This window comes from Girardinichthys multiradiatus, chromosome 10 (assembly GCF_021462225.1).
Source record: "Girardinichthys multiradiatus isolate DD_20200921_A chromosome 10, DD_fGirMul_XY1, whole genome shotgun sequence".
Taxonomy (NCBI): Eukaryota; Metazoa; Chordata; class Actinopteri; order Cyprinodontiformes; family Goodeidae; genus Girardinichthys; species Girardinichthys multiradiatus.
Genome location: NC_061803.1, coordinates 470,099 through 495,938, shown reverse-complemented (window position 1 = coordinate 495,938; position 25,840 = coordinate 470,099). Strand labels below are relative to the sequence as shown.

Sequence of the window (25,840 nt, the reverse complement as noted above, 5' to 3'; positions counted from 1 at the left end):
TTTCTATCTAAGAAGTGATGAGAAGCCTAAACAGGACAGCCTGAGACATGTAAATTTACCTTGCAAATATCTTTTCCACATTTACTGGTGTCCTCTGTGTGATAGACCAGGACAAATATACACATTATTGTTATATATCAGAAGTCACATAATGAGAAAACAGAGTCCAGCTGTGTCTAACAGCATCTGTTCTGTTTCTGGCCTTTACATATGTCTTTGGAGAACATTAAAGAACAACCAGCATCATAGATACCAAAGCAGACAGGTCAGGGATAAAGTTCTGGAGAAGTTTAAAGCAAGATTGGGTTCTAGAACAATATCCCAAACTTTGAAGAGAGATGAAATGAAAATGCCTATGCTGTCCTGAAGACAGCATCTTCATAGTGAAACATGGTGGTGGCAGCATCATGCTGTGGGATGCTTTTCTTCAGCAGGGACGGGGAAGCTGATGAGAGTTGATATGAAGATGGATGGAGCTAAATCCAGGACAATCCTGGAAGAAAACCTGTTAGAGGCTGCAGAAGACCTGAGACTGAGGTGGAGGTTCACCTTCCAGCAGGAGAACCAGCCTGAAAATACAGCCAGAGATACAATGGATGGTTCAGATGAAGGCAGATTCATGTGCTAGAATGGCCAAATCAAAGTCCAGACCTTAATCAAACTAAGAATCTGAGCCAAGACTTGAAAATTGAGGTTCATAGAAGCTCTCCAGCCAATCCTATGGAGCTTAAGCTGTTTCACAAATAATATCTAGTTGTGCAAAGCTGGTAGACTCTGGACAATATCACTGCACTAAACCATATTTGTGACACTTTATTAGCTAATTGCTGCTGCACTATGTGTACTTATGTATCGTACGCTATTAGTACTTTTTGTGGAACGTGAAAAGGAAGAAACGTTCAACCTCAGACTATTAACCATTAATCTTTTCTGTAATCTTTTCTCGCTGATAAACCTTTAACAACAGTTGTTGATTAGCTCACAGTGAGCTGCAGTTTTACCTGGAAGCCCTCAGGAGCTGAGATCTTCTCTAAACTAAGATCCCGATCATGAAAATAGACCTGATATCCAATCAGGGTGGGATCCTCAGACCTGTCATCAGATCCAGGTCATCTCAGCTCTTTACATCACCAGAAGGTCTGATGTTTTTTATGAGACCCAGCTTCTTTTAACATCAGTATTTATCAATATTGCTCCAACTTTTCTTTTTGCCTAAATGAGGCAAAAAGTTTCCCAAACAACCGTAGCTTAAGGGATTTTTAAAAGTACTTTGAGTCGCAATGACACATCAGTTTGACTTTAATTGGCTGGAACTAACCCTCAGGTGTTTTCTGAAAAACATGTGAAGCTGATCAGTCAGATAGCAGCGGTTTCCATGACTTCGTGCTTCATTAAAGAGAAAAAAATCCCTTCCTGCCTGTGATGAAGTGCATGGGTCTGTGTGAGCAAAGCACAGTGGTATGTCTTCCCCTCTGCACACCAGGCTTTATTGGCCTTTTACAGCAAACTGGGTCTAATTGTTTACCACCACATGCGGTTTCTTCACTGCTGTCTCTATTCAGCATGTGGCACATGAATGAATAAACTGCCTTGTTCTGGATGGGTGTAATTCTGACTTTAAACATGTATTTGTATGTTTTGCAGTCACAGAACATCTCTAATAGTGGTGGTTTATACTCAAGCATTATGCTCAGGGTGGGACGCATCAGGGCATCACCAGAAGACAACAAAAATTAAAGCTTTATCAGTAACTGTTCCCGTCCCTGTAGTCAATGGGAACGGGCGCCCCCATGTGGTGAACATTGTGTAAGGACTATAAGAACATATAGCTGCAGCATGGGCTGCTGATGACTCCATGGACTGCATTTGACCATCTGTAGTTCAGAACCCTGCATTTTTAGACGGGTCAGACCTCAGATAGATTATTCTACACTGGACTGAGATTCTTGAAAACATTATTTAAGATTCAGGAAACCTTTATTTTACTTGTGAAAATACTACAAATTTGCACATTTTATCTATCTATCTATCTATCTATCTATCTATCTATCTATCTATCTATCTATCTATCTATCTATCTATCTATCTATCTATCTATCTATCTATCTATCTATCTATCTATCTATCTATCTATCTATCTATCTATCTATCTATCTATCTATCTATCTATCTATCGATCTATCGATCGATCGATAGATTGTCAGTGGGGTGTGTGTGTTATGGGCTCCCAGAAAGGGGGGCTGGCTCAGGGCGCTCCTTAGATTCAAGGACCGCCACTGCTAACATCCTGTACATTTTCTGGATAAGAAATGATTTATCATAGGTCGTGTTTTAGTTCCTGTTCAGTCCATTCAGGCTGTTCTTCGGCAGGTGGACTTGAGTCCAGTGAGGAACTGAAGACACAACAAAGGGAAGCTGAAAAATGACATCATCAGTTCAGGAAAAGGAACACCTGGTTGTCTAATTAACTTCATAAATGAACAAGTAAACTGGTGTCTTCTCCGATTTGCTCGTGACGTCAGCCACCTCTGACCAATCAGCGCGTTTTCACAGACACCTTTTTTGGTAATCCGCTTTGGCAATCGGAGCTGTCTGTTCAGCACCACACTGTGCGCGCTCTCTGCGCCAGAAATAGTCCTATTAGCGCGAACAACATTAGCGGGCTTACAGTGACAGACTCACACTTGATCGGATTTTCCTGCTCTTGCTCCTTGGTCATGGCGCTGCTTTGAGGAAACAGCAGGGCCAGCGTATGGTGAGGGGTAGACCTCCCACGGACTGAGTTTTACGCAAAGAAACTGAGGAGTTTGTTCGGCTAGAGTTCGGAGTTTTCACTCTACATGATTGTTCTTTTAAACAGAACCGGTATGTTTTCATTCTTGTGCGGATTATTATGCCTTTGCGCGCTAATAATCGCACAGCCGGATGATGGAAAGCGGTACATCTGCCGGGCAGTACCCATCAGCGGGGACGCCAGCTGCCCTGTGACATTACTACCCGACCTCAGCTCCGGGGGTCAGGAAGAGGAGCTCCGGAACACCGTCATGCAGCTACGGGAGACGATCCTACAGCAGAAAGATACGATCTCCAAGCAGCTGGGGACCATCAACGAGCTGACCACCAAGCTGTCCCTCTGCGCCTCGGCCACCGACAGGAAGTACGGTAAAGGGGCTTCGTGGGGGAAGGACAAGCAGAACACGATGGGGGACGTCCCCACAGACCCAAACGACTCCATCGACAGCCTCGGGAAAACCATGCAGGGGCTCAAGGAGCGGCTGGAGAACCTGGAGGTAAGGTGGCACCTGTTGCGCAATCCCCGCAAGAGCATGGAGCGCGAGGGGCGTTTGTAGGGTCTCAAAACATTGGGGGCTTTAGCCCAAACCTGAAATATTTAAATTTCAATAAAACAATTTATAGGTAATTTAAAGTTAAAATAATATAGGACATATTGTACCAGTTCTCTGTCTCGGCTGGTTTTAGACTGAATGTAAATTATTGTGAATCAAACAAAAAAAGTTTGCAATAATTGTACTTTTTATTTTTGTTAGAAGCTGAATGAAGGACAAGGAGAAACAGAGTTTAGGACTCATGAAAAACCATTTTACTGAAGCAAATAATGACACATTTTGAGGTATTTAGAAAAGATCTTAATCTGAATTTTTGTTGACAAAAGTTTTCATAAACTCAGAGATGTTTACTATGGACCAGATAAATGTGCTTCTTTTCTCATCTACATAAATGATCTTTTTAAACTTTATTCTCATCAAAGTGTTTCACTCCTGAGGCTCCATTGTCTTTATTCTTATATTACAAAAAAGGAAAGTGGTATAAAGTTGATTTAGTCAAATGGTAAAATCCTAAAACACATTTATTTATTTTATTATGCCAAGAGCTTTTGAAACATTTTATTAAAATTGTTCCTTCTTTTATGAACCTGTTCTCTTTTATCGCCATCTTTTCAGCACTTTATTCCACTTCTGAAGAAATTTGTCCTGCCAAAAATAATAAAAGAAACATTTTTCAGTTCTTACTATTAAACACTTTGAGAGGAAAGGATGTTAAGTTGTGGTGTTTAAAATATAGCATAGAGCCTCATCCTGGACCTTATCAGGACTAATATTACAGTTATTAATAACAGGATACATATGGTATGTATGTCTCACCTTCAGTAAAACTCTATCCTTGTTTAATTAGTTTATATAATATTTCATGTGTAATTCAGAAAAATAAAATAGTTAACTAATTAATGGTCCACCTGTGATGAACTATGATTTATTTCTTAATTATTCTGCATCTTTAAACCCAGAGCTGCATGTTTAGAATTAGCAGAAGATATGAAAGAGAAGATGGAGGTTTACTTTCTACTACGTCTTACTGGAACCAGGAGATATTTTCCTGGTTTATTGAGCAACACCTGGTTCTGTCTACATGTAGAACTGGACTATAAGACCGGCTGCATCCATGAGATCAATGTGATGATCTGAAGGACCTTTAAATGTGTTCAGCTACGTTAGGATTAAATGATTTTATTGTGACTGAAGTTAAGGACCAGATATTTTCACATTATGATGTAAATCCAGCTAGAAGCTCACAGAGAAGGTTGCTGCTGTTTTCTATCACAGATCATTTAACTTCACCTGTAGCTCAGGTGAAAGTTCCTCATCATGACCCTGAAGATGCTCATTAGAGTGAACCTCCACCTCATGTCTTGCTGGGTGAATCAGTGATTATCTGTAACTTACAATCAGTCCATCCTGAGTCAGCATTCAGGTTTCACCACCATCTTCTCCTGGGTTAAACCGCTCTGCCTCCACCTGTTCCTGAACACACCCACCAGCCTCCCTCTCTCCAGCTGGCTCCATGGTTGCTCTGAAATGATCTCTGTTCGAGGCGCTCAGTGTAACTTTTCAGGTAATGAAGGAGGCAGGTCGACTTGGAGTAAACTGCTGTTCTGGACTTCTCCAGAACCGAGTCCGTCTCTGGCTGTGCGCGTAGTTTTTTGTCTTCTCCTTTTAACTCATTGTCAGGTTAGGTGGAGCGGGACGTGATTGAAAAAATCTGATTGTTTTTCAATAAAAATGTGAAGTCCAATACCATATTGTGGCTGCATCTTAATACTTCTAAATTTCTTCTATCAAGAAGTCCGGGGACATTCAGACAACAACTACGCGCCTGTGGAGCGCCATGCGTAAAACCGTGGTACGACGCTTGCGATTTAAGAATTAGGGCAATTTTTAATTTTTGACTAACAAAAATTAATTTTACAGCAGCTTTTTTAGTATCTCAAGCAGGAGCTCTTCAAGGTTTTATAAGGCGGCGGGACCAATGGCGGCCACGAATAACCCAAACCCATAGTTTTGATGCGTCATGAGGTTTTATATATGTTTGGTCATGATGGCGGAACTTAAAAAAGTCGAACAGAACTAGATGCTAAAGATCTGCTGGGTTGATATGTTTGAACATCATTTTTAGTCACGGCAAAATGTAATGTCCTCTCTAACCTAAATATGCGATCCTGGTATAAAGAGAGGAAAGAAAGGACAAAAAAATCACCGTTCCCGGCATGATGTTGTTTTGTAAACTTGTTGCTTCTTTGTTCTGAGGTTTTTTACAATCTCAAACTGTATCCTGTTAAGGATAAAGTGTGAAATATGATTTTTTTCCCTCTACTTACCTAATGTGGCCTCTTTTCTCATCTAACAAGGGCAGCGCCTGTGAGTGGGCAGCAAAGCCTCGGTGACCCTTCCTCCCCTTGTCTTTTGTCATGATTTATGTTTGGATGGATTGTACTGGACTTCTAATGTCCCCTCGGGGATCAATAAAGTATCTTTGAATTGAATTGAAAACCTGAAAACATTTATAGAAACAAATGCTCCATATGCCATCACCCCCAGTTTTTATCATGTAAGTTTCAATAAAGACCTGATAAATATTCCTTCTAGACAGAGAAATTGCTCTGAAAGCTCCTTAATTTACTTCATTCATGTTAGAATAAATACTGAAGACCATTATGGACCAGAGCTAAATCTAGAACGACTTGTTAGATGGTGATGTAAACCACTGGAAATCCCCTGTGGTTTAGCACCTGATTACGTTTATGCACTTCCTGTTTATGTCTTCCTTCTCAACTCCTTCTGCAGCAACAACAAATGAGGGCCAACTTATCTGGCACCTCATTCCCCAGCGAGCTCCGTGACCTGCTACAGCGTCGGCTCGGGGAGCTGGAGAAACAGCTCCTGAAGAAGGTCAGTAACCTGGAGCAAGAGAAGAGCCAGTTGTCTAACGCCACGGCCGCCTACAGGCTGAAGACAGAGAGCACCCTGAATGCCCTGGTGGAGAGGATCAGCGAGTTGGAGAAAGGTACAGAGAACCAGGATGTTCCTTCCTGAAGAACCTGCAAGACAGTCAGACGTTCATTGTGACTTGAAGCTGTGGGTGCTTGAAATGTCCCATGTTTTATTGGGTTTTATGTTAAAGACAAACACAGGGTAGAGCATAACTGTGATCTGGAAGGAAAATTGAGCTTTTTAAAATCTTTTCACAAGTCAAATCTGAAAAGTGTGGCATGCACTTATACTCAGGTCCCTGAATTAATGCTTTGTCTAATCACTTGTCTATTATTTTAGACAGTCAGAGGCAAATTTTTTGGTTCAATGTTCTTCGCATAAAAGCAGTCAGATTGGACCTCTGCTTCATGCTCAGGTCTTCTGCAGAGGTTTTCTTCCAGGATTGTCCTGGATTTAGCTCCATCCATCTTCCCATCGACCGGCTTCCCTGTCCCTGAAGATGAAAAGCATCCCACAGCATCATGTTGCCACCACAACTCAACCCTACTTTAAACGTCCTCCTCCGCGTGTCGGCTGTGTTTACTAAATAATGGATTTTTGAAAGTGACTGGTTGCTCCGGATTTTATTTGGAGCTACCTGGATGGAGGGGGTTGTCACATTTTTATTTTTAAATGTTTTTAAAGACATTTATCATTTTCCCTCCTTGATGACATCATATAAAGTCTTAATTAAATGCATTGGAGTTTGTGGTTATAAAGTGGCAGAATATAAAGAAGTTCAACTGGTTTGAATATTTCTGCAAAGCAAAGATCAGGTCAAGGGAAATATGGAAACAAAATGTAGAGATAACAACAGTTAAGAGGGAACCAAAATTAGCAGAAGACCTTCCACGTTACAGTGTATGATGCAGATAAGAAAGAAATCCTGATATTTCCTAACAAGCTTTAATCTCCTGCTCTTATCTTCTATCTTTAAACCAGGGGGGGGAGACTTTAAGTCCCCTGAGCAGTTTAAGCTGTCCCTCCCTCAGAGGACCAACTACCTGTATGGCCGTATCACCAAGACCCTCCCGGAGATGTACGCCTTTACGCTCTGCATGTGGATCAAGTCCAGCGCCAGCCCGGGTGTCGGAACGCCTTTCTCCTACGGCGTTCCGGGGCAAGCGAATGAGATTGTGCTGATCGAGTGGGGCCACAACCCCATTGAGCTGCTCATCAATGACAAGGCAAGTCACCGGGCTGCTGTTGCATAAGATGGCAGAAGAAGCAAAAAGACTTACAAAAGTGAAACATTGTTTTGGTGCAGGTTGCCCAGTTGCCACTGGAAGTACGGGATGGCAAATGGCACCACATCTGCATCTCCTGGACCACACGAGATGGCCAGTGGGAGGCCTACCAGGATGGGGAGAAGCTGGGAACTGGAGACAACCTGGCAGCTTGGCACCCCATCAAACCTGGAGGAGTCATCATCCTGGGGCAGGAGCAGGTAACAGCATGCAATCCTTAGTAGATATCACCATGTACTTCACTTCAGCCATGCTGTCATGATCAGAAAAGGCTTTCTGAAGAAACATCAGAATAAAAACATGTCTTCATCCTGCTGGAGCAGCATGTTTCATATAGGCAGTAACTTTGGCTCCTAAATGGTTCCTTTAAAAACAGAACAACAAAGTGGTTTTACCCACAGAAAGTTTGTTTGAGATCATCAGATTTTAATATCAGACTAAGAAAACCTGTATAAATAAGGGGAAGTTCTATAGAATAGAATAGAATCCAAACCAACGTGGTTTAAATCATAAATTAAGTCATGGATTTAATATGATTTAATGTGATATTTTCTGGAAAGTTGGAAATTTCAGCAGCCACATGAAAAAGAACCTGTATAACAGTATGAAGTAGGCAAAAAAAATCCCAAAAGCAGAACATCTTCACCTGATCCACCAAAAATTATCATCAGCCACCCATCCAGGAGGCTCGAGAAGAACCCAGAACATCTAAAGCTCTGCAGTCCTCACTGCGTCACTTAAGGTCAGAGGTCATGATTTACAATAAGAAAGAGAGACTGGGCAAATATAGTCTCCATGAGAGAGTTCCCAGGCCAGAACCATTGCTGACCCAAAAGAACAGAAAAAAACATTTAACAAAAAACATCTTGATTATCGCCAAGACTAGGAAAACATTTCTGTGGATCCCGAAACAACTGGAGTAAAAGTAACACAGCATGTCAGAAACAGAACATCACACGTACAGTCAGACATGGTGGTGGAAGTATGATGGTCTGGGCTGCTTTGCTGTTTCAGGATCCGGACAATTTGTAGTAATTGATGGAACCATGAGTTCTGCTCTCAAGCAGTAAATCCACAAACCATCAGTTTGTGATTTTCAGCTCAAGAACAGTTGGGTTCTGCAGCAGAACAATGATCCAAAGAACACCAAGAAGTCCGTCTTTGAATGATGCACCATGACCTTTAACTGCCTGTAAAATTCTAGAGGTATTTACTTTTTCACACTGGGTAAGGCTTGTTTCGACAGATTTGGAATAAAATCCTCATTTGAAAACAGCTTTTTGTATTTATTCAGGTTATCTTTATCTCAGTATTTTTTGATGATTTGAAACATTTAATTGGGTCAAAAAGGAAAAACAAAACAGAAGAAATCTGTTTCCAGCACCATTGAAACACCGTAGAAAAAAATGTATGCACTGTGTGATCATTGCCTCCTCTTTGGATATTGTTTGCACCTTAGTGAGCACAGTGGTTGAACTGAGAGGAGGACCTTGAAGGGAACCCTGATGGAGAGAAAGTGTTTCGTGGTCTGGCTCACATAAACAAACATGACTAATTATTTGAAACTCAACATCTACACTGATATTATCTGGGCCCCTGATCTGGCCCTCTGGAGGCGTTGCCTGGTAAAGAAAAGCCCACCACTGTTCTTAGAAAAATGTGGCAAGACCCGCAGAAACCTGCAGAACTACTGATCAGGGCCAGTTTAAAGAGGACAAAGAACAGAACTTTAATGTTTAGGGCTTGTTCCAACAATAACACAACAGAACAAACAGCTTCATCAGGTTAGGAAATCATTTTTAGCCAGTAGTTGAAAAGAAAGTCCGCAAAGCTCCTCCTCATCGTTTTGACTGGTGTACATCACACCCAGCATAGTCAGACTGTAATAGATTAAGCACATGCTTTCATCTCTAAACCACCATCATATCTAAGCTGACAAAAGACCCCCATAGCATGATGCTGCCACTGCCATGTTTCTGCTATATATAGCAATTTCTTTCATGAAAGCCAAACTGTTTTGTTCCCATCTGCCAGAGTTAACAAAGTACCTTTAGTTAAAGATGTTTTGGGAGCAGTTTGTGTCTGCTTCACAGACTGCCATGAGGCTGGGTTGGACCTACTGTCATGTACACCTGACTCACAAATAAAGCAATCACACATTAAAACTCAAGCATTTAGTGACTTCCTTATTCCCTCTGACTACACTCCCCTCCTTATCCACCCACCTTTGATAGTGCTGTTGCTGACCTTGCTCTTTATGGCCCTCACAGGATGTGGTAGGCGGGCGTTTTGATGCTGGACAAGCTTTTGTGGGCGAGCTGAGTCAGGTGAACATCTGGGACCGTGTCCTGAAGCCTGTGGAGATCCAGTCGATAGCAAACTGCAGCTCCTACCTCGCTGGTAACGTGATCTCCTGGCTCTCAAGCAACGTGGAGGTTTTTGGGAGGGGGGCCTTCAAGCGTCCCCTGGAGATATGCCTCGAGCGGCTGCCCAACCTTTAGAGCTTTCCTGTCTGCTCCTGGTTTTATTGTTTCCATCAGTTCAACAAATGCACTGACCATTGTTACTGTGAGGCCCTCCTGGACTTTATTTCATAGTTTCCATCTATTCATCAGCAGCATAAATGTAACATTTATTTTAAGCTTTTTATGATTCCTTTGCAAAGGTATTTTTCAGGGTGGAATACATAATTCATCCATCATCTATCCATTCATGGTCGTGGGAGGAGGCGCTGGTGATTATCTCCGGCAGTCAATGGGCAAGATGCAACATGCAGAATCAGCGATTTTTAAAAACAGGAGCAAGGTCACAGGTTTGAACTTGTTCTTGGTTTTCTCTCCTTCATGGAGGATCAGAATGAAACAAGCTCAAATACACACACTTCCACTAACATTTTTTTAAATGTTCCTTAGAAACCTGCACAGAAAACACATGATTTTATCTAAGGCAAAAAGCTTCTGTGCGGATACTGGATCACTTCTTCAATCAGAAAGGATAGATTTTATCCTGATGTCAGAGCCATTCCAGAAGCTTGATGTCTGCATTCTTTATCCATTCCAAGTCAAGTTTAGATGTGGGTTGGAATCATTGCCCCAAATGACTCCAAGTTTCAACAGTCCGACCCAAACTGTCCCCCTCAGATGAAGGAACATTAGTTAGAATGTTCAAGAGAACTACCCAGGAACCACCAAGGTCCAACCTCTCACACCTAAGAATACTGTATTAACTGCCAAGCATGGTGGTGGTAGCATCATGCTATGGTTCTGATTTGCTGCCAGTAGTACAGGTGTACTGAACAAAGTGATTGGAATAATGAAGAAGGAGGACACCTCAAGTTCATCTTGCATCAAAAAGTAGTTCAAACTTGGACACAGATTGTCACATTTTATTGTTGCTTATGTCCAAAACAGTGGGCCCACCACCCACAGGGGGAACCGTGAGGGACCCGTGCAAAGAGGATTGGGTGGCGGACGATGGTGGAGACCTCAGCGGCCCGATCCCCGGATGCTTAGGCTGGCTCTAGGGACGTGGAATGTCACCTCACTGGGGGGGGAAGGAGCCTGAGCTTGTGTGGGAGGTCGAGAGATATCGACTAGAAATAGTTGGGCTCGCCTCCACGCACAGCGTGGGCTCTGGAACCCATCTCCTTGAGAGGGGTAGGACTCTCTTCTACTCTGGAGTGGCCCACAGGGAGAGGTGGCGGGCTGGGTTGGGTTTGCTTGTTGCCCCCCAGCTCAGCCGTCTCATGTTGGGGTTTACCCCAGTGGATGAGAGGGTCGTATCCCTGCGCCTTCGGGTTGGGGAGAGGTCTCTGACTGTTGTCTCGGCCTATGGGCCGAGCGGTAGTGCGGAGTACCCGGCCTTCTTGGCGTCCCTGTCGGGGGTGCTGGATAGGGCCCCTCCCGGGGACTCCATTATTCTGCTGGGGTACTTCAACGCCCACGTGGGAAACGACAGTGACACCTGGAGAGGCGTGATCGGGAGGAATGGCCTCCCCGATCTGAATCCGAGTGGTGTTTTGGTATTGGACGTCTGTGCTAGTCACGGATTGTCCATAATGAACACCATGTTCAAACAAAAGGGTGTCCATCAGTGCACTTGGCACCAGGATACCCTAGGCAGGAGGTCAATGATGGACTTTGTTGTCGTATCATCAGACCTTCTGCTGCATGTTTTGGACACTCGGGTGAAGAGAGGGGCTGAGCTGTCCACTGATCACCACCTGGTGGTGAGTTGGATCCGCTGGAGGAGGAGAAAGCCGGACAGACTTGCCAGGCCCAAGCGCATAGTGAGGGTCTGCTGGGAACGCCTGGCGGAGCCCTCAGCCAGGGATGTATTCAACTCCCACCTCCGGGAGAGCTTTGACCAGATTCCAGGGGATGTTGGAGACATAGAGTCAGAGTGGACCATGTTCTCCGTATCTATTGTCGATGCGGCAATCCCAGAACCCGGTGGTGGACACCGGCAGTAAGGGACGCTATCAAGCTGAAGAAGGAGTCCTATCGGCTGTGGTTGGCTTGTGGGACTCCTGAGGCGACTGACGGGTACCGTGAGGCCAATTGTGCTGTGGCCCGGGCTGTGGCAGAGGCAAAAACACGGGCCTGGGAGGAGTTCGGTGAGGCCATGGAGAAGGACTACCGGTTGGCTTCGAATCAATTCTGGCAAACCGTCCGGCGCCTCAGGAGGGGGAAGCAGTGCTTCGCCAACACTGTTTACAGTGGGGGTGGAGAGCTGCTGACCTCGACTGAGGACATTATCGGGCGGTGGAAGGAGTACTTCGAGGATCTCCTCAATCCTGCCATCACGCATTCCCTGGTGGAAACAGAGGCTGGGGACTCGGGGCTGGACTCTTTCATCACCCAGCCTGAAGTCACCGAGGTGGTTAAAAAGCTCCGCGGTGGCAAAGCTTCGGGGGTGGATGAGATCCGCCCTGAGTTCCTCAAGTCTCTGGATGTTGTTGGATTGTCATGGTTGACACGCCTCTTCAACATTGTGTGGTGGTCAGGGACAGTGCCTCTGGACTGGCAGACTGGGGTGGTGGTTCCCATTCATAAGAAGGGTGACAGGAGAGTGTGTTCCAACTACAGGGGGATCACACTCCTCAGCCTCCCTGGTAAGGCCTACACCAGGGTATTGGAGAGGAGAGTCCGGCTGACAGTCGAACCTCGGCTTCAGGAGGAGCAGGGAGGTTTTTGTCCCGGCCGTGGAACACTGGACCAGCTCTATACCCTCTACAGGGTACTCGAGGGTTCATGGGAGTTTGCCCAAACTGTTCACATGTGTTTTGTGGACCTGGAGAAGGCATTCGACTGTGTTTCTCATGTGCGCCTGATCCTTGTTTTTTAAAAACCTCAATGTTGTCAGATCCGTCCACCCTGAAAAAACAACGGTCCAAACAAATCATTAAAAGTCCAAAATTAAAATGCGATTATAATAATAAATGTGTGACTGCAGCCCTGGCGGTCAGAGAACATTTAGACTGAATAATGTTGGAACAGCCTCTGTGTGGAGCATAAGCACAGTCATTCCCTGAGGACACCATGAGCTCCTTTCTGATCCACGTCAAGTTTTCAGATCTCCAAGGTGCAGAGCTCCTGCAGGGACCAAAGCAAAGACATGAAGACGTCCCTCCAGTCCAACTCCCTGAGGCAGTCCTCTGCTCTGCTACTGTAACATGGTGTCAATATTCTGCTTACAGACTGCAGGTTTCTCCCCTTCTGATGTTGTGGCATAAATACTACGTGGAACTCTGTGTGTTGTGTTGCGCCGGCTGCTTGGTGGCTGCTGGACATTTAGTTTGTATCATGCATCGTCTTCACTGATAGTGGTGAGCCTATCCCAGTGCTTTCAAACCAGAGCTGTTAAAACATTGGGTGTTTATTGACACCGACAGTGCTGTAAATTATTTTTATTTGATAGTTGTCGCTGAGTGTTACATTGTCAAAATAGAAGCCCATAAAAAGCTTTTAATATGTATTTTAATGTAAATTATTACTTGATTATTACAGTTTTGCAGTGTTAGCATAAGCCACCTCGTCCCATTGCCTTCCCATTAACATTTAAGTGCCATTAAACATTTTTTTACATGCTTTGACATCATGTCTTGAGAAAATAAAGAGAATAAATATTGCACATTGACTTTCCAACTGTCTTTTGTTTATTTCTTTTTATTTAAACTGGTCAAAATGGGCACACTGCATTCAGCACTGGCAGCCCTGTGCAGGGAGTCAGAGGATAAACTCAGTTTGGGCTTAAGGGTGAATGTGCATCGGTTTAAAGCCCCTCATCTCTTGTATCTGTTAAGCTGGTGAAGCAGGTGTGGCGTGTGCCGTTAATAGCACAGATTGCGTGGGATCTTTAGGCTCAGTTGTCTCGGGTCAAACAGCAACAACAGGTGTGCCATGTGGCATTAGCAACGCTTAACTGATGAAAGGCCAGAGGGTCAGGTGTGATGCTGCCCTCTGTGGTGCCAGCACAAACTGCTCAGAAAAATACTTTTATTTTTGGCCAAATAGACTTCTGCAATGTTTTAATAATTTCATCTCCTAAAACCTCCCAATTAAATAATTATTTGATTAAAGTGTTGTGAAAGATGAATTTCTAAACCAGCAAACTAATTTCTAAAAAGGCAGAAGAGCTCTGGCTGGCTGCTTTATTAGGCCCAAATTGGCCAATCTCACAAACATGGTTGTCTAAAAAAGGGAGAAAATATTTAGTGAGCACCAGTTGTGTTAAAATCTAAACTTGGTACAAAAAGCACAGATATTTGCGTTTGATCCATATTTTCCTTGGCTGTAGCGATGCTGCTTGGCAGTAAATCTTATACCTTTGGAAGCTGGTTTATTTCCCTTTATGTGCTGCCACATTTATAAGGAGATGCATTTGTTAGTAAAGAGGTGGACCTGAGTTCATGAAGAACTTGCCAAATCTCCTCTACAAACACCAACAGCTTATTCTGCTGTTGACTCTCACTTTGAGGTTCTGATACCCCAGCTGTGGACAATCAGCAGCTATGGCCTCAGCTACAGCGGGTCTGTACAGGTCCTTCTCAAAATATTAGCATATTGTGATAAAGTTCATTATTTTCCATAATGTCATGATGAAAATTTAACATTCATATATTTTAGATTCATTGCACACTAACAGTTGGAAAGTCAATGTGCAATATTTCAGTTAGTGTGCAATGAATCTAAAATATATGAATGTTAAATTTTCATCATGACATTATGGAAAATAATGAACTTTATCACAATATGCTAATATTTTGAGAAGGACCTGTATATATCTGCTCCAATCAGGCCATGGCACAGCGTTACTTGGAGTGAGCTCTTGTACTACTGAAGGCCATGGCCCTTCTAACAGACAATGTCAGAGACAAAGTGGACGACACCACAGAAAGACCATTTCCTTTTCTTCAACAGATTTACAGTCAGGATGATGCTCTCTAACCACACTATCAGGAACAGACTACCTGCAGCCAATCTCTGGACTCATGGGACTGCTAGGAGGCCTCCCATAGCTGCTCTTCATCAATTCAATTCAATTCAGTTTATTTATATAGTGCCACTTCTCAACACACGTCGTCTCAAGGCTCTTCACAACAGTCAGGTTCATACATTCCAATTAATCGTAACCATTGAACAGTTCAGTCAGATTCAGTTATTTATTCAAATTGGATAAAAAGTTTTTCTATCTAAGGAAACCCAGCAGATTGCATCCAGTCAGTGACTTGCAGCATTCACTCCTCCTGGATGAGCATGTAGAGACAGTGGACAGTCACTGGTGTTGACTTTGCAGCAATCCCTCATACTGAGCATGCATGTAGCGACAGTGGAGAGGAACAACTCCCTTTTAACAGGAAGAAACCTCCAGCAGAACCAGAACCAGGCTCAGTGTGAGCGGCCATCTGCCACAACCGACTGGAGGTTTGAGAGAACAGAGCAGAGACACAAAGAGAACAAAGAAGCACTGATCCAGGAGTACTTTCTATGGGAAGGAAAAGTAAATGTTAATGGATGTAGCTCCATTAGTCGTTTCATCTAGAAAGAAAGAACAGATAAACTCTGAGCCAGTTTTCAAGGTTAGAGTCTGAAAGAGAGCACATAGAGTTAGTCACAGTAGAAGCTCAGTCAGTAGCCATGTCTAGGAGAGAGAAAGGGTTAAACACTAAAAGACAGGGCCATGTGGATCATCTGTAGAAGGTGAGCATTAAGTTGTTACCAGCAGAAGCTCAGACGATGCCCCTCTCCAGAAAGGTTTCACAGGTAGACACAGAGCCAGGCCAGGTGTAACTTCTAGGAAGAGAAAAGAGACCACTTTCACCCTCTTCGCTACATTCTCACACTACTCTCCAATTTTGCATTATTTGCTGTTATTTCAGCTTTTAACTTTATGTCCTCCAGCAGCCTAAGCCTATAGCAGCATAACTACACAGATAGTTTCAGTTCAGATTATTTAGTTAAACGGTGCATATTTACAACAATGTCGTCTCAAGGAACCCCACAAAGGGTCCGGAACGGCACGGGGCCGCTGGAGAGGCCAGACCAAACCACCGAGTGCCAGAGCCCGGCCACCCCAGAACGGGCCACGTGTAGGGGCACTAAGTAAAATAATAAACTGATAAAGTTTGTCCATCTAGAACCCACTGATGGCCATTAGTAGAGGTGACTGAAAATATTTCACTGGAACCTGAGCATGTGGAGGAGCACTATGTTCGATGAGTCCAGATCCTGCCTATGGAAGTTGGATCCTAGAGTCAATGTGTGTAGAAGTTTGCTGATTGCTGTACCAGGAGCATAACAGATTTTGATTGGAGGATTTGAGCTTATGTGGAGCAGCAGCTCCCTCACTGGAAAAACAAGGTTTGGAGCCAATCTTTCTCAGGCTTTTTTGTGGCACTAGTGACCCTAATTTTGTAAGATGACCAATAGGACATGGGGTGGAGAGACATGAAGCAAAGGTCAACAGCCTGGGACTTGATATGACGGCTGTGTCAGCTGCTTTGAAGACAGTAGCCTCTGTGCATTGGCCGCATGCTTTACCCCTGCACCACCGCAGCGCCTGGTTTGGAGCCAATCTTAATGAAGAGAGATATCTAGAAAAGGTTCTGCAACCAGTGGCAATCCCATACTGTCTGTCCACCTTTAGGACCTGAAGTCTTTTATCACTTGTGTATTGCTCCCTGAAAAATATAGGCCAAACCAGTAGCATTCCTGACAGTCTACAGTTTACTTCAAAAACAAAATGATAGCGTGTGTTAATAGAATTATTCCAGCACCATTTGCTCAGACCGCTGGGTTTGAACTTATGGGTCCTGCCTCGGTAACTGTTTGACTCACACATGACTGCTTCTGATTTCCCAAACTGAAATCACTTTCATTACTGTCTACTGTAGGTATGATACTGCCTTCTTATAAGTACCCAACAGAACACAATGTACAAACATTAAGGCATGCCTCTAACACTTATTGTTTGAACATGAACTGCACATGAACCATCAGTCTGTAATAATTGATGGTTCAATTATTATCAATTAAACACAATTATATCCATTTAAATGTGAACCTGAGCACTCTGACTCAATCATCAACAATTAATTACTGCACAGCACAGTTTCCACTCAGAACATGTTTATTGTTGAACCTAGACCCACACAGGCACTAATTCAACTTTATTGAGTATAAAACACATAACAAGACAAGCTTGTACATGCACAGAGTAGGTTCATATATAGAAGTTTAGATCAATGTAGCAGTTGTCACTACACAAAGGTGGCTTAGAGAGAACAGGACGAGGAGCAGGGTGGTGATTAATAGTACTGGGTCCCGTGCTGCAGGACGAGTGGCTCTCTCTCTCCTTTCTCCATGGAGGAGAAGGTGAAAACGATTTCACTTTGACCTCCAGAGTCTTGGTCTTTGAGAAATGCAGCGTTACTGGAAGCAACAACCTGTAGTATTGACATCTGTCAGTCACCAGTCAGGTACAGTTGAACATGTTTCACATTTACTTTTAAGCTGTTTCATAGCCAGAGTAATTTAGTTCAACATAAGGAACACATTTAAAATAAAACAGTATATGTTGTGCCTAGTTACTCCATTACTATTTCTAGGGTTCTGCTTTGAGCGCAAACCATAGAACCTCAATGAGAACACAGTGTGGCAAACGAGAACCTCCATTACTAACATATGAACTGCAGTTTTTCAGGTCATCCTAGCACACCTTTCTCAGCATCTTTTAAACTACAGTACTCCTTTATACTAACACTACACTGCACTGCACTATACTGGTCCTTCTCAAAAAATTAGCATATTGTGATAAAGTTCATTATTTTCCATAATGTCATGATGAAAATGTAACATTCATATATTTTAGATTCATTGCACACTAACTGAAATATTTCAGGTCTTTTATTGTCTTAATATGGATGATTTTGGCATACAGCTCATGAAAACCCAAAATTCCTATCTCACAAAATTAGCATATTTCATCCGACCAATAAAAGAAAAGTGTTTTTAATACAAAAAACGTCAACCTTCAAATAATCATGTACAGTTATGCACTCAATACTTGGTCGGGAATCCTTTTGCAGAAATGACTGCTTCAATGCGGCGTGGCATGGAGGCAATCAGACTGTGGCACTGCTGAGGTCTTATGGAGGCCCAGGATGCTTCGATAGCGGCCTTTAGCTCATCCAGAGTGTTGGGTCTTGAGTCTCTCAACGTTCTCTTCACAATATCCCACAGATTCTCTATGGGGTTCAGGTCAGGAGAGTTGGCAGGCCAATTGAGCACAGTGATACCATGGTCAGTAAACCATTTACCAGTGGTTTTGGTACTGTGAGCAGGTGCCAGGTTGTGCTGAAAAATGAAATCTTCATCTCCATAAAGCTTTTCAGCAGATGGAAGCATGAAGTGCTCCAAAATCTCCTGATAGCTAGCTGCATTGACCCTGCCCTTGATAAAACACAGTGGACCAACACCAGCAGCTGACACGGCACCCCAGACCATCACTGACTGTGGGTACTTGACACTGGACTTCTGGCATTTTGGCATTTCCTTCTCCCCAGTCTTCCTCCAGACTCTGGCACCTTGATTTCCGAATGACATGCAGAATTTGCTTTCATCCGAAAAAAGTACTTTGGACCACTGAGCAACAGTCCAGTGCTGCTTCTCTGTAGCCCAGGTCAGGCGCTTCTGCCGCTGTTTCTGGTTCAAAAGTGGCTTGACCTGGGGAATGCGGCACCTGTAGCCCATTTCCTGCACACGCCTGTGCACGGTGGCTCTGGATGTTTCTACTCCAGACTCAGTCCACTGCTTCCGCAGGTCCCCCAAGGTCTGGAATCGGCCCTTCTCCACAATCTTCCTCAGGGTCCGGTCACCTCTTCTCGTTGTGCAGCGTTTTCTGCCACACTTTTTCCTTCCCACAGACTTCCCACTGAGGTGCCTTGATACAACACTCTGGGAACAGCCTATTCGTTCAGAAATGTCTTTCTGTGTCTTACCCTCTTGCTTGAGGGTGTCAATAGTGGCCTTCTGGACAGCAGTCAGGTCGGCAGTCTTACCCATGATTGGGGTTTTGAGTGATGAACCAGGCTGGGAGTTTTAAAGGCCTCAGGAATCTTTTGCAGGTGTTTAGAGTTAACTCGTTGATTCAGATGATTAGGTTCATAGCTCGTTTAGAGACCCTTTTAATGATATGCTAATTTTGTGAGATATGAATTTTGGGTTTTCATGAGCTGTATGCCAAAATCATCCGTATTAAGACAATAAAAGACCTGAAATATTTCAGTTAGTGTGCAATGAATCTAAAATATATGAATGTTAAATTTTCATCATGACATTATGGAAAATAATTAACTTTATCACAATATGCTAATATTTTGAGAAGGACCTGTACAACACTATTCTATACACATATATTATTATAGGCTGTTTTCAGTGATAAAAATAGGCAAAATAGAAAGATACAGTGCAATATAAGAATTGCCAACATGTTATATTGTTTTTGTGTAGTACCTGTGATTTGCTTTGTTGCCACGGGCGACAGGTGATGACTAGGATGAAGGAGAACGTGGCTACAAGAACGGCAGCGCATGACAGGATGAACAACGGGTGGCTGTGATCTGCAGACCAATCAGGTTCCAGTGTAAGAGCTATCTAGATATTCTAGTCAAACTAAAATTAAATGCTTAGATGACATATTTTTATCAGCTTTCTACAGCTTTGGCATCAACCTTATTTGGAGGGGATCTCAATAAACACCAGGAGAGGTTAGCTCCCCCCACTGACAAAATATAACAACATTCCTCTGAGAAGATTTTCTGTAATTTATCACAAACTGCAAAAAACTAAATTAGGAAAGATATTATACATTAAAATTACATTTTTGGCACATTTTCCAGATCAAGTAAGGGACTTTGTAGTATTTGCCAGGGGTTGTAACTGTGTTTTGGTGAGATGGTGAACGAAACTCTTGGACCTGCAGGTCTCTCTGATTTAGTTGTCCTTATTAGAGTAGATCCATCCTTTCAGGAGCACAGCTCGATCCTCTCAGGTCTAAGCAATAAACTGCTAAGAAGAGTCTGGATCACACGCCTAAAGTAGATAACAGCTAAAACAAATCAATCAAGCACAGTAGACATGTGAGGACGAGTGAGATTGGCCTCACTCTGCGTATGGGAAGCTAAAAAAACAACTCTGCTGCTCAGGTTGTGCTTTAATATCACCAAATAATTGCAGACGTAAGAAAGTTGCTCCAGCACTGAGTCATTAGCTGCCTGTGTTGGGATGGAAAAGTTATAAAAAGATATATCAATATGCATCTAACATTAAAGTGTTAGTTTATTTGCCCACAGGCCTCCAAGGAAAAGTTTTCTTTAAACATGAAGATAATTATGGATTTAGATATTCCTGATATGCTTCAAAGGATTATAAAATGTGATTTCCGACATTCTTCGGCTTTACATTGTTGAATACCATGTTTGTCTCGGCTTATTGGAGTTTGGGGGAGTCGACCGCTCACCATTTCTTCTAACATAGAGGCTGAAGGACGTCTGCAGCTTGCTGATGTTGTTGCGGACACTGATGTCCAGACAATGGACACCAGCGGAGGTGAAGGTGTGGTTCAGCTCCAGGCTGTTCTCATACAGCATGGTCAGTGTGCAGCCAGACGCCAGGTCAGGAAGGCAGTTTTTCAGGAACCGCCAGCACACCCACATCGGAGGACTAAACACAACATGGAAACTGGGATTGTTAAAAAGTCTTTGGTCTGCTGAAACTGGTCCAAACCTGGGTTAAATAAGTAAAAATCACCAACTGTGGAACTTCATTGTCACAGATGGAACAGTGAGTGGACATTTCATGAAGTGTCTAAGTGCAGTTTACCTTCCATCAACATGGAAAGCCACACTGGAGTCCTGGGACACCGTATAATCTGAAGGCCCCTCCAGTTCAATGTTTTTGATGGCATCTGAAAATATAATTTTAGTTAATTTATTGTTTCAAAGATCAATTTGGACCCAGCTTGTATGATCTAACAGAAAGTAGCACCTAAAACAGAACATGGTCCGCATCAGACCGCTCCTCCTGGCTGCTTAACTCAGGGCCTACAGAGCTTTGCAAAAGTTTTCACACCCTTTTCACAACCACTTTTTTCACATTTTGTTACATTACAGAAACTTGAATTAATTGGTATTTTATGTGACACACTAACACAAAGTGATGCATAAATGTGAGGTGGAAGGAGAACGATTTATGCTTTAGAAAACAGGTCTGATGTGCATTTCCTCCCCCATGACTCTGATACCCCTGAATACAATGTAGTGCAACCAAATAGCGTCCGACGTGATGACAACTTTTAATTATGTGGAATGCAGACAACTAAAAAGTCGCATTTCATTACATATTTTATTAGTTTTTATTACCTGAAAAAAGGAAATTACTACATTACATCAGATACTTTGTCAGTAAGTAATAATTGTATTTTAACTGGATTTTTATGGAATTTTTTATGTTTACAGAAACTTAAAACATATTTACTTTAACATTTAGAAAAATATATGTGTATTAAAATGTACATTTTGAAATAACTTAAATGTATTAAACTATACCAACCAAGCACTTGGACATCCTTGGAGTAGACGCCAGTAATCGGAGGTGCATATTGGGCCACATTCACTCCTACGTCCAGCCGCAGGGTGTAGTTTCCTGGTTCTGAGTAATGATAGCGGACCACTGGCTCGGTCCCCTGGATCACTTCTCTGCATCAAGAACAACAGTAAGAAAAACACAGACCGCACCGAACACAGAAACCTGATCCATGTTGTACCCATTCCCCAGGTCCCAGGTGTAGGTGAACTTTGCTGCACTGAAGTTCCTCTGAGGGTCAAAGAGTTCAAATATTGTCTCTGTGGGAACATCTGATGCCAGTTCTCCTGTGTCTCTCACGTAGGTGGCGTTGCCCTCAGTTTGGTAGAAGACTAGCTTTCCAGCAGCATTCTCTGGTGTAAACATATAAACATTTTCCAGTGTAAAAATAGGAAATATTTGCGCCTGAAGTAATCTGAATATACTGGAGGAGGTACCCAAATCTGTCACAGGGGCTCCACTCCCAGCCGCAGCTGGAAGAATCATCAGAAGATGCACCAGCATCCATGGAGGATGCTCTCTGTGTGCAGACAACCACAGCCTTGAAATAGATGTCTAGAAGGGAAACATCTTAAATATATCACAGAAGTTAGCTTTACCTGTCCATATCTGCTGGTCCTCTCCTTCAAACGCCTGGATAGTCAGTGAGGGGATGCAGTCAGCTTGGCTGGATGTGAGGGAATGAGTGGGTGATGGGATCACCTCTGGCCTTTGAGATTCAGAGCATGCTAATGCGAGCTGTAAAAGCTTGAAATTAGGAGCATGCGTTAAAGTCATGAGGCAGAGGAAAAACAAACAGCTTTTGAAGGAGGCTCTGGGCCTGGTCACACTCTTCAGTGATGTGAGATGCTCCTTCAGATGCTTAATTAATGTTAATCTAACGTTTTCCTTTGAAAACGAAATGAGAGCTAAAATCTTATTTGACTAGCTCCAGTTTCATTTTTCTATCAGCTCACAGGAGTATTGCAGCAGCAGCTGAAAGAGACTAAAAGTTGTTTGTCATTTCCAACCAAACCATCAACAGCTGCTGATGAGTCACACTGACCAATGTGTGTCGAAACAAGCTATTTTATCTTGATGGAGAGTAAATAGGAGGGGGCCAAGGGCCTTTTTATTCTATGGGTCAAAGGTCATTCTGTTTAATTCAGTGAGAATACAGAAAATGGGAAACAAAGATTTGTTTCTCTCAGCCAAACATTGTTCCAGAAAATGACGAACTGTTTCTAAGACCTGAAGCCATAAGACGACTGCTGGGATATGAAGCCACCGGCTGCTAAACCGGACCAAGACCCTCATTTATCTTGACATCCCTCACAGCGATCAGGATGAATAGAGAGCCAAGAAACATCTCCAAGGTTCAATGTTACAAAACACCTTGGAGGTACCAAGTATCCATATCAACCATTAGAGATGATGAATCCTGGATTAGACCGCCCCCACCAGGTCGCTTGAAGCAACAACATGTCAGCCTTTCTTACTTTGAAGCTTCATGAGAAGTAATCTCTTTATGTAATTTTGTACATGTAGCTGCATGCAGCATGTTTTACACCTAATCCCAACATATTCTGATCATTTCATTTAAAGCATGTGATCATTTGCTGCTCTCCCCTGACAGCTACAGGGCATTTCTCAGACCCTAAACCCCAACCATCAAAGATCTTTTACAGGATGGTGAAAAAGGATTTGCCTCCTTCGGTTTTTTCCTTTTTTGTCTCATTTAAATGTTTCTGATCATCAAACAGACAAAGGTAAGCTGAATAAAAACTAAAAGCAGTTTTCAAATGATGATTTCATTAATTATTCAGATCCAGCTGCCCTGTGTGAAAAAGGCCAGGTTGCTTTCATAACATTCAGTCCAGGTCATTTATGGATTGACTGAGATTAACCACATTCTTTGAAAGGTTGGGTTCGATTTTATGCCCAGATTAGATTACTTCCAAGAAATTACATAAATAGAACCTGTCTGACAGCATGAAGCAGGCTTAAAGATCTTAAACAGCAGCACATCAGACCACGATCTCAAGAAGTTCAGGAACACATGAGAAACAAAGTCACTGACATCCATCAATCTGGAAAGAGTTACCAATCCATTTCTAAGGATTTGGATCTCCACAGAACCACAGTGAGAACCACCACCCATACATTGAGAAAGCATGGAACAGTGGAGAACATTCCCAGGAGAGGCTGACCTTCCAAAATTACGACTCATCCAGGAGGTCAGAGAAGAACCAACAACAACATCTAAAGCTCACTGCCTCAGTTAAGGTCAGAGGTCATGATTGAACAATAAGAAAGAGAGACTAGACAAAAATGGGCTCCATGGGAGAGTTTCAAGGCCAGAACCATTGCTGACCCAAAAGAACACAAAGGCCCGTCTCACATTTACCCCCAAAGAAATCTTGATGATCCTGAAGACTTTTAGGAAAATATTCTGTGTGCTGATGAAACAAACGTGGACCTTTTTGGAATCAGAATATTGACATTTTTCCAAGTGAAAAGCCTTAAACGTATAAAGCAAAGAAAAGTGTTGAAGTCTGGATCAGTGATCAGAAAATGTAGGTTTGTTGAATAAATTATTCAACACACTGATGACTAAAAAATCATTAACCTCAATAAAGGAATTATTTCATCAACAGCTTTAAACAAATAAAAACACACCAAACAAGCTGTTTTCATTGAGCCGATATGCAACAAACTGTTTAAAAGAAACATTTAGCAAAAGCAAACACTCTAAAACATTTCCTAAATCAAGCAGCTTAATCCTGACTGGAAATATTTGGGCCAGGCCCTTCTGGATAATTACCTCGGACTCCATTAGCTGTAGCTGTATAATGTCTTCAGAACACTGTCCTGTTTTAAAAGCTTTGTTCTCTACCAGCTGGCCTTCCCGTATTTGTACGCGTCTGCACAAATTTACACATGTTGGATTGGCATGCTCCTACTGTCCAGGACTCAGGTGTTGTGCATCACCTGCCAGGAGGTCATCACAGACTGGTTCCTATGCTCTTTCTTCCAGTCTTGTCTTTACAGTCCTGTAGGAGAATGTGCCATCATCAGTTTTTGGCAGCAGGACAACATTCAAAAGCACATCACCAAGCCCACATTTAAAAGGCTCAAATAAACAAAATGAGGTTATTGGAGAGGCCTAGCCAAAGCCTGATTTCAAGCCGGTTGAGATTCTGTGACCAACCTTTAACATGCTCAAGACGCCTCCATTGTGGCTGAATTAAAACATTCAGTACAAAGATTATTAGAAAACAATTTTTTTTTCTTCGGATTATTATAATTATTATCTAATATTCAAACCTGTTTGATGATCTGAAACATGAAAATATGGCAAAAAAAGAAAAAACAGAAAGACTGTAGTTCAGCACCACTGAATGGATTAACACCTACAGGTCCTTCTCAAAATATTAGCATATTGTGATAAAGTTAATTATTTTCCATAATGTAATGATGAAAATGTAACATTCATATATTTTAGATTCATTGCACACTAACTGAAATATTTCAGGTCTTTTATTGTCTTAATACGGATGATTTTGGCATACAGCTCATGAAAACCCAAAATTCCTATCTCACAAAATTAGCATATCATTAAAAGGGTCTCTAAACGAGCTATGAACCTAATCATCTGAATCAACGAGTTAACTCTAAACACCTGCAAAAGATTCCTGAGGCCTTTAAAACTCCCAGCCTGGTTCATCACTCAAAACCCCAATCATGGGTAAGACTGCCGACCTGACTGCTGTCCAGAAGGCCACTATTGACACCCTCAAGCAAGAGGGTAAGACACAGAAAGACATTTCTGAACGAATAGGCTGTTCCCAGAGTGCTGTATCAAGGCACCTCAGTGGGAAGTCTGTGGGAAGGAAAAAGTGTGGCAGAAAACGCTGCACAACGAGAAGAGGTGACCGGACCCTGAGGAAGATTGTGGAGAAGGGCCGATTCCAGACCTTGGGGGACCTGCGGAAGCAGTGGACTGAGTCTGGAGTAGAAACATCCAGAGCCACCGTGCACAGGCGTGTGCAGGAAATGGGCTACAGGTGCCGCATTCCCCAGGTCAAGCCACTTTTGAACCAGAAACAGCGGCAGAAGCGCCTGACCTGGGCTACAGAGAAGC

At 42.9% G+C, this 25,840-nt stretch overlaps 2 protein-coding genes across 3 annotated transcripts; one reads left to right on the top strand and one right to left on the bottom strand.

Moving 5' to 3' along the window:
- Positions 1–2,590: 2,590 nt before the first annotated feature.
- Positions 2,591–11,106, top strand: nptx2b (neuronal pentraxin IIb). Of its 2 annotated transcripts, none has more exons than XM_047377475.1 (5): positions 2,591–3,290; positions 6,141–6,360; positions 7,269–7,513; positions 7,594–7,773; positions 9,033–9,820. In XM_047377475.1, exons 1-5 carry the CDS (start codon positions 2,841–2,843, stop codon positions 9,033–9,035), a joined length of 1,098 nt encoding a protein of 365 aa, XP_047233431.1. In that variant the 5' UTR covers positions 2,591–2,840; the 3' UTR covers positions 9,036–9,820. The 2 variants fall into 2 exon arrangements, with proteins under 2 accessions (XP_047233431.1, XP_047233430.1); XM_047377474.1 differs by lacking the exon at positions 9,033–9,820 and adding an exon at positions 9,844–11,106 and having other exon boundaries at positions 2,592–3,290.
- Positions 11,107–17,185: 6,079 nt separating this feature from the next.
- tmem130 (transmembrane protein 130) lies at positions 17,186–22,475 on the bottom strand. The gene is made up of 8 exons (XM_047377299.1): positions 22,317–22,475; positions 22,155–22,237; positions 21,899–22,070; positions 21,685–21,830; positions 20,956–21,040; positions 20,594–20,796; positions 19,588–19,694; positions 17,186–17,519 (listed from the first exon to the last, which is right to left on the bottom strand). The coding sequence occupies exons 1-8, from the start codon at positions 22,322–22,324 to the stop codon at positions 17,382–17,384; spliced, it is 942 nt and encodes a 313-aa protein (XP_047233255.1). The 5' UTR covers positions 22,325–22,475; the 3' UTR covers positions 17,186–17,381.
- Positions 22,476–25,840: the final 3,365 nt, after the last annotated feature.